General features: G+C 46.5%; 1 protein-coding gene across 4 annotated transcripts in view; it reads left to right on the forward strand.

The window, feature by feature from the left end:
* Positions 1–9057, forward strand: part of phldb2b (pleckstrin homology-like domain, family B, member 2b) — a 104423-nt gene that overhangs the window by 53175 nt on the left and 42191 nt on the right. For all 4 annotated transcript variants that reach the window (XM_080417806.1, XM_080417807.1, XM_080417809.1 and 1 more), the window contains 3 exons: positions 779–963; positions 2412–3138; positions 3687–4273. In XM_080417806.1, the coding sequence (XP_080273932.1) occupies positions 779–963; positions 2412–3138; positions 3687–4273 (1499 nt within the window). The remainder of the gene's footprint in view (positions 1–778; positions 964–2411; positions 3139–3686; positions 4274–9057) is intronic.

Raw genomic sequence — 9057 nt, forward strand, 5'->3', positions numbered from 1 at the left:
TATTATTGTGGTTTCATTCTTTCTCTCTCTCTCTCTCTCTCTCTCTCTCTCTCTCTCTCTCTCTCTCTCTCTCTCTCTCTCTCTCTCTCTCTCTCTCTCTCTCTCTCTTACTGCCCTCATCTCCACCCAGGCCAGTACTAACCCTAACCCCAACGTGAACCTTTTCATAATTGTAACCCTAACTCTAAAAATATATATTTTTAACCCATTAAGACCGGGAACGCATCTGTGTCATTTTTAGATTTCTTTGGCTATTCAAAAATAGCAGATATACAAGCTCATAGCGCGGCACCGAGTGCCGCGCTATGAGCTTGTAGATCTGCTATTTTTGAAAAATCGTGAACATTTGTGCAAATCTTGGAATATATATATATATTTTGTTAAGCGAACATTTGTAACTCAAATCTTTGCTTCTGGGGGGTCCCTGGAAATACATATCATTTTGGGGGTCCTTGACATGAAAACGTTTGAGAACCACTGATATAGTAACATACGTTTTTATTAAAAAAAACTGTAGAATCGGCCTCAGGTCTTAATGGGTTAAACCATAGAAATGACCGGTTTTCGTCAATGTCCCCACAAGGTCGATTTTCTCTACCGATCTCGTGGGATTTCGGTCCCCACATAGTAAAACATGTTATACCGTCATCTGTCTCCTTGTCTCCTTGTCTACGCTAACCTCCTTTTATTTTTCTTCACTTTTCTTCTCCCCCTCTCTCTCTCTCTCTCTCGCTCTCTCTCTCTCTCTCTCTCTCTGTGTCTCTCTCCCTCCCTGCAGACTACCTGAAGTTCAGCAGTGACTACAGCCACTCGGTGGTGGGCGGGGCGAGCAGCGCCAGGGGCATGCGCTCGGCGTCGGAGCTCCGCGATCTGATGGACACGCTGCAGCGCAAAAAGGTGGCCCTGGAGAACAGCCTGAGGGCCAATGGCGACGCTAACCCTTCCTACTTCAGCATGACACAGGTGAGCAGCGATCTATAGGTTCAGGACAAACGAGTACACCTGTGTTTCGTGAGGTTACGGGGCAAACACGGCTAAACGATTATTAGATGTCATCTCGATGAAGGCTGTTTTTTCCATTTAACCACAGTTTTCTGGAAGGGATGATTTGGGTTACAGAGTTGACTTATTACTCAGCAGTGGTGTAAAGTTACTAAGTACATTTACTCAAGTACTGTACTTAAGTACAATTTTGAGGTATTTGTACTTTACTGCACTATTTTCAATTTCCCATACCTTTACTTCTACTCCACTACATCCCAGAGGCAAATATTGTACTTTTACTCCACTACAATTATTTGAAAACTTTAGTTACTAGTTACTTTGTAGATTTTGATTATTATTACAAAACATACATTAACCACTTCAGCTCTATATACATTTTGGCCATTTGAAAATAGACGATCTACAAGCTCACAATGCGTCACGATGCGACGCATTGTGAGCTTGTAGATCGGCTATTTTCAAAAGATATTTTGACTTTTTATACATTTGAAAACTTGTGAAATGGGACATCCTGCATAATGAGTACTTTCTACTTTTGGTACTTTAAGTACAGTTTGATACCAATATACCTTTGTACTTTTACTCAAGTAAATTTTGAATTCCGAACTTTAACTTGTAACAGAGTTCTTCTGATACTTTTACTTAAGTAAAACAAAATGTAGTACTTTTCCCACTACTGTTACTCAGTGCCAAGCGGGGATAACCTGGGTGTATCCATTAATTAGCCTGGTTTACATTACAAGGTCTAGAAGGGCTTGGAAGGATTAATCATTGGCCTGCTGTCTATTACAGGGTCAATCAGGTCCTGTCAGGGTTTACCCATTTATTAAGCTGTGCGACATTTTAAATTCAAGTTATTTTACTGCCTGCCATCATTTCATGATCATTTCAATATTTAACACATTGGGTGCCAGAGGTTTATTAAAATATTATACGTTGAGTGCCTGCATTTCTTCCATCCACTTGCGTTATACGTTTCGTGCTGTAGAAGCCCAGACGCGGAAGTGCATGTAAACAAAGCGTGCGTGCGAGACGGCGGAGGGTCCCGACTAACGCCTGGAACAATAATATTTCTAACGCGATCCTCCATTGCAGCGTGATCGCCGATCGAAAACGGCTCGTTTTCACCACATTAAAAAGAAATGGAGATATTAAGCTTTTAGTCAAGGAGATAACATTGAAAACGCCGACCGGAAGGATTTTTGACATGGAGCCAGATCCAGCCTCTTCTTCTCAGAAACTCCTTGGGTGATGTCAAAGTTTCGTTTTAGCGCCCCACGTGGCCCACATGTATAAAAATAGAATTGGGTCAAAAACGGTCCGGACCGTTTTTGGCATTCAATGTAATAACGTGATGGAATATTTAAATACTTTGGTTGGTAACTCTCTCTTTCTCATTCTCTCAGTCTCCTCCCACCACGCCCGTCTCAACCTCGGCCTCCCTGTCGTCGGCCTATCAGGAGCAGGCCAGGCGTTTCTACGGCTCCGAGCGCCCGCCCCTGTCTCTGAAAACCTCGGCTCCGCCCTCTCCCTCCCGGCGCTCCGACTCCCGCGCCTCCTTGGGCGGCCGCAACAACGCCAACAACCAATCGCAGGACAGCTTCGGTCTCGGCCTCGGCGACAGCCGCCGCCTGCACAACCAGAGCTCCTCCCCTCTGCTGTCCATGTGGAACGGCGGCGGCTCGTCCAACTCGGTGGGCGGCGACGGCGGCGGCGGCGTGCTCCTCTCCCCCCCGCCGCTGTCCTGCTCGTCGCCTCGCTCGGGGGGCGGCGGTGGCGGCGCGGCCAGCGTGCCCTCCAGCCCCCGGCTGGGGCGCCGCAGCTACGGCAACAACCAGGAGGCCAGTTCGTCGTCGACGTCCTCCTCCGGCGGCGGCGGCGGGCGAACCAGGAAGTACTCGGCGGGCTCTCTGAGCGGGATGACGACCCACGCCGGGAGCCACAGCCGCTCGCTGCCCCGCCTCTGCCCCTCCCCCTCCTCCGCCCGGGACTACGGCAACGGGGCGTTGACGTTGATGACGCTGCCGCCCCGCCGCTCCGACACCGGCGCCGGGGGGGCGTACAAGCTCGGCAGGGACCACTACAACAACAACAACAACAGCAGCCAGAGCGCCAACCTCAACCACCACTACGGTAATTTTTACTTTATTATACATTGAATATTATCAGTGGTGGAAAGTAACTAAGTACATTTACTTAAATACTGTACTTAAGTACAATTTTGAGGTATTTGTACTTTACTTGAGTATTTCCAATTTCCAATACTTTTACTTCTACTCCACTACATCTCAGAGGCAAATATTGTACTTTTACTCCACTACATTTATTTGAAAACATTAGTTACTAGTTACTTTGCAGATATACATTATTACATTATAAAACGTACATTAACCACTTTAGCCCTATTTTATACCTAGGCTATTTGAAAATAGCCGATCTACAAGCTCACAACGCGTCGCATCGCGACGCGTTGTGAGCTCGTAGATCTGCTATTTTCAAAAAATGTTGTACCTTTACTTTTGGTACTTTAAGTATATTTTGATGCCAATACTTTTGTACTTTTACTCAAGTAACATTTTGAACACGGGCCTTTTACTTGTAACAGAGTATTTTTATATTGTGGTATTGCTACTTTTACTTAAGTAAAATATCTAACTTACTTCTTCCACGGCTGAACGCAGGGCACGGCGCGATGACGCAGGGCGAAGGGGTGGTGTCCATCTCTCTCTCCTCCCCCAAGACCCTCTCCTCTCCCATCTCCACCTCCCCCTCCTCCCCCCCTGTTGTCCCCTCCGCCTCCACCTCCTCCACCCCGCCCGACGTGACCCTCCCGTCCAACAAGACGGGGGGCTCGACGTCCCCCCGCGTGGCCAAGAAACTCAGCCTCACCTCCACCAGCTCCGTGGGCTCCCTCGGCGGCGGCTCCTCGGAGGCCTCCGCGGAGAGGCCGCCCAGCCGCGGCGGTGGGCTCTCCTCCTCCTCGGGGACGGAGCAGCTCTCCCCGGAGTTCGGCGGAGGAGGAACCGGAGGACACGGAGAGCGGAGGTCGTCGTCGTTCGGGAAGGCCGGGCTGGAGTCGCCGAGCCTGGGGATGGGCCTGGGGGAGAGGAGGCAGTCGTTCGGGAAGGCCGGGGTGGCCCCGCCCCCCGGCGGGGGGTTCAGGGAGCGGAGAGGGAGCATCAGCTCCCTGAGCGGCAAGGAGGAGCTCACCGACTACCACCACCGACAGAGAGACGAGAGGCTCCGAGAGCAAGAGGTGGAGAGACTGGTAAGTGACTCAGTCTCTTTTACTTAAAGGGTAAGACCACTTTGGTAGAGGTTTGGGTTGTGTAGTTACCTTGCCATGATGTAACTCGAAAGGTGGGCAAGAAATAAAAAATAATTTCTCCATTGATTAGAAATTGATAATTCAAAATATGCTCCTCATTGACTTACATTATACGGTAAAACAGCTCTCAAAGTCACTCTTTTAGCACATAAACGAACGCAAACAAAGTTGATTCAGACAATATAGAACATCACCAAACCCAGTACTGTTTTTTTTATTTATAAAAATGTCAACTTCCTGTTGATTTTGCCATTTTTAATAAGTAGAAAACCTGGACTGGATCCGCGGATCCGGATCCAGATCTTCAAATAGTAAAATCAACAGGAAGTTGACATTTTTATTTAAAAAAAAAACAGTACTGGGTTTGGTGATGTTCTATATTGTCTGAATCAGCTTTGTTTGTGTTCATTTATGTGATAAAAGAGTGACTTTGAGAGCTGTTTTACCGTACAATGTAAGTCAATGAGGAGCATATTTTGAATTATCAATTTCTAATCAATGGAGCAATTATTTTTGATTTCTTGCCCACCTTTGGAGTTACAGCATGGCAAGGTAACTACACAACCCAAACCTCTACCAAAGTGGTCTTACCCTTTAAGTAAAAGTGTCAATACCGCAATGTAGAAGTACTCCGTTACAGGTAAAGTTCGGAATTCAAAATTGACTTGACTAAAAGTATAAAAGTATTAGTATCAAAATGTACTTTCAGTACCAAAAGTAGAAAGTACTCATTATGCAGGATGTCCCATTTCACAAGTTTTCAAATATATAAAATGTCAAAATATATTTGGAAAATAGCTCACAATGCGACGCATTGTGAGCTTGTAGATCTGCTATTTTTAAATGGCCGAATTGTATATAGGGGCTGAAGTGGTTAATGTATGTTTTGTAATAATAATCAAAATCTACAAAGTAACGAGTAACTAAAGTTTTCAAATAATTGTAGTGGAGTAAAAGTACAATATTTGCCTCTGAGATGTAATGGAGTAGAAGTAAAAGTATGGGGAATTGGAAATGCTCAAGTCAAGTACAAATACCTCAAAATTGTACATAAGTACAGTACTTGAGGAAATGTACATAGTTACTTGACACCACTAGAAAGTGTAGTGTGTGTGTGTGTGTGTGTGTGTGTGTGTGTGTGTGTGTGTGTGTGTGTGTGTGCGTGTGCGTGTGCGTGTGTGGAGGGTGTACATGTGCATTAACAGAGAGTTCAGGAATGCCTTCGCTCATGCTAACCTCCTCCTTGTCCTCCCACTCATCTTCTGAGGGAGATTAACACACACACAACCCCCCCCCCCCCCCCCCCACACACACACACACACACACACACACACACACACACACACACACACACACACACCATGCGCACACAAATCTGAAGGTTCACCGCTGGGTAGATGCCTTTGGCAGCTAGCCCATGCTAACAGAGTTATTCTTACATTTACATTTTCGGTTTGTGTGTGTGTGTGTGTGTGTGCGTTGGAGGCATCTGGAGGTCCGCCCAGCCCATGGTTGAGACCACTGCACGGCCCACAGAAGCCACCAGTCATGATGTGGGTTCAGAGAACCACGTAGATTAGAGACGGGGGAACCGTGGCAGAGCAGGTGGATAAACACATGCTTCAGCAGTGCACACATGCAGAACACATACCGATGCTTTGCTCTCACACTCTCTCCTCGAGTGCACGAACGCACGCACAAACGCACGCAGATGCTTGCACAAGCACTTATTCAAGAGACCCAACAGTTCCCCCATCAGCTAGCGCTTGGCGGCTAGCGGCGGCAAATGGGAAGAAACCCCTGAGCAGAACCTGCGCTGTAGGTGGAGGTGAGAGGCCAATATGCCTTGACCGGTTGGGTTGAGAGAGAGGGGGTGTGCGTGCGTGCGTGCGTGCGTTTGGAATAAAATGTCATCAGCTGCTAATTAAAAAATCACTGGTTTGTGTCATAATGTATTATTTACTTATTTTGATGACGTCATCACGCGATGACATCACGACATCATCACAACCATGTAACTGTCCTTTAAAATGACTTGTCCCAGGTACAAATGTGATTTACCAAGAAATCAACCTGCTTTTTTACATCTTCCTTTTTGTAAATTAGTTTTCAGCACTGAAGCTAACAGTTATTCAGTACAATCTGGAGCAGTCAGAACTCCCACACAACATCAGGTGGGAACTGGCAAAACTGGATAAAACGAAACTGAAATAAATGGTTCTTCGATTGACGCGGCGAAATACATTTCTTTATCGCGAATATATAGGTTTTAGGTAAGATGGCGGAGAGAGGAGTAGCTTGAGGAGTCAGCTCTCTACAGTCGGGCGTAGGAACACCCGAAGATAAACAGCAGAAGAATAAAGTAACGAAAACATCGACGACGACGGAGGGATAGTGAGGAAGACTCGGATGAGAAAATGGACGAGGGCTTAGTTGAAATACTGCGTGCTGGACTCGACAATATAACTACAGAACTACAATCTTTCAAGCAGGAAATACGGCAGGAGCTGTCGTCGCTTCAAGAAGAAATTAAAAAAGAAATGAAGGAGGAAATCGCACGTTTTCGCATTGAGGTGGACCGCCAGCTGCAAAGGCACGATGAAGAGTTAGCGACGGTACAAACGAAACCCAAATGCGCTTATCGGAGATAGAGGAGTGGGAGCGGACGAGGCGATGATGGTTGCTGGTGGAACATGTGGAACAATTACAGGCAAGGCAACTGGACGCTGAGACGAGGGGAAGAAGCAACAACATACGCGTGTTTGGACTGGTGGAGGGGACAGAAGGGGCTTCAGTAGTGAAATATCTGGAGCAACTGTTTCAAACGGAGCTTGATTTGCCTGAAGGGACACAACTTCAAATGCAAAGGGGACGCAGGGCTCTCACTTAGAAACCGAACCACCCGTCTGCTCCACCTCGGTCCATTGTGATGAACTTTCTTCAATTCGAGACGAAAGAGATGGTGCTTAAAAAGGCCTGGGAAACGAAGATTCTAGTGGGAGACGAGCGCCTAGGCTTCGGTCACGACTATCACCTGAGGTTGTCCGCATGAGGAAAAGAGTACCTCCCAGCTAAAAAAAATCCTAAAAGAAAAAGGAATCCGTTTCCATGCACCTTTCACGAAGATGAAGGTCCAGTGGCTTTGATGGGATGAAGATCTACAAAAGTGCGGAGGAAGTCACCCGAGCCGTGAAGGAGAAGGGGCTACACGGAGGGAGATCCGAGCGGGGAACGAGACGCTGAATCGCCGTCGCAGGAAGGGAGACCCGTGGAGTCGGAGGCAGTTCCAGCAGCGAAGGGAGATGGGCACTGTTTAGCAGCTACAGTACATTTCTGTATTCACTATTTTCCCATAGATGGATGAAGTTTTGCTCGCCAGGAGTTCAAAGGAGTCAATCCAGAACATGTCTGTCTCTCTCTGGCTGTCTCCCTCAGTCTCTTCATCTATCTCTCTCCTTTTTCTCTGAGTTCAGCAGTGTGCGCACATTTGCACATTTGCACGCAGGTGTATGGGCTGGTTTTGTGTGTCCTGTACGTGAGCACTTGCATGCATGTACAGTGTATAGATATTTGAAGTGGAGAGTTTTGATTCATACACAACCTCGTTAAACTGCCAACACCTCTGAACGCCACTGAAACACTCGATTACAAGGTGTGTGTGTGTGTGTGTGTGTGTGCGTGGTGTGCGTGTGCGTGTGCGTGTGTGTGTGTGTGTGTGTGTGTGTGTGTGTGTGTGTGTGTGTGTGTGTGTGTGTGTTGTGTGTGTGTGTGTGTGTGTTTTAATTGCAACATCCCTGGTTTGATTCCATCTAGAGACCTCCGTTGCATGTCCTTCCCTCTCTGTCCTCCCAGTAGTGTCTCTCCACTATCCTCCTAAAGCATAAACTACCTAAAACAAAGAATAATGCTTGGATGTAAGATGTTTTTATAGAAAAAAATATGTACTGATTTCTATGAGACACATTCACATCACTGGACTAAAATACAGACCTGAGACTTGACAGCTAGCACCATTTGTGTTGTCTTAACCTGCCCTCTAGTGGTGGGAGTGGTAAATTACATTAGCTTAATGTGAAACATTGGTGGAGTGATTCAACATGTACAGTATACTGTGTCTGAAAGTTATCGCTCGCAAATTCGATGTGAGCTTGTATGTGTGCTATTTTCGCTAGATTATTTTTTCTCCCCAATTTCTTTTTCTTCATTTAAAAATGTTTTATTTTTTTTACAATTGATTACATTGAATAGTTTGATTAACGGTTGCACCCCTACAAGCCACTATTGTTCCTGTGACTCCATATCTATAAGGTTGTTTTGTGAACAAGGGTACATCAAAGGGTGCATGTTTCTGAAATGGAATGCAGCCTGGGCTTGCTAGCCAAAATGGTTGAGAAAGGGAAGGGGAGAGAAGAGAAGAGACTTGCTGCAAACAGAAATCAGTCAAAGAAAGTTGGCTAGAGAGGGAGAAGAAGGGATGGCAGAGATGGAGAGAGCAGAAATTCTTCCCTCCCTCTTTCCTCGAATCCTCCCCCTTCCCCTCCTCTCTCTCTCGAGACTTAAGAAATAGACTTCTGATGCTCTTCAGTGCTTTAGGAGAGAGGGGGAAAGGAGGGAAGGAAGAAAGAGAGAAGGTGAGAGAGTGTCAGAGGATGAATGCTTTAATCTCCATGCTCCTATATTAGTCAGGGGGCCCGAAAGCACCAGCTCATGTTACTCCTGTTGCC

This window comes from Gymnoscopelus braueri (genome assembly GCF_963280865.1).
Source record: "Gymnoscopelus braueri genome assembly, chromosome: 21".
Classification (NCBI taxonomy): Eukaryota; Metazoa; Chordata; class Actinopteri; order Myctophiformes; family Myctophidae; genus Gymnoscopelus; species Gymnoscopelus braueri.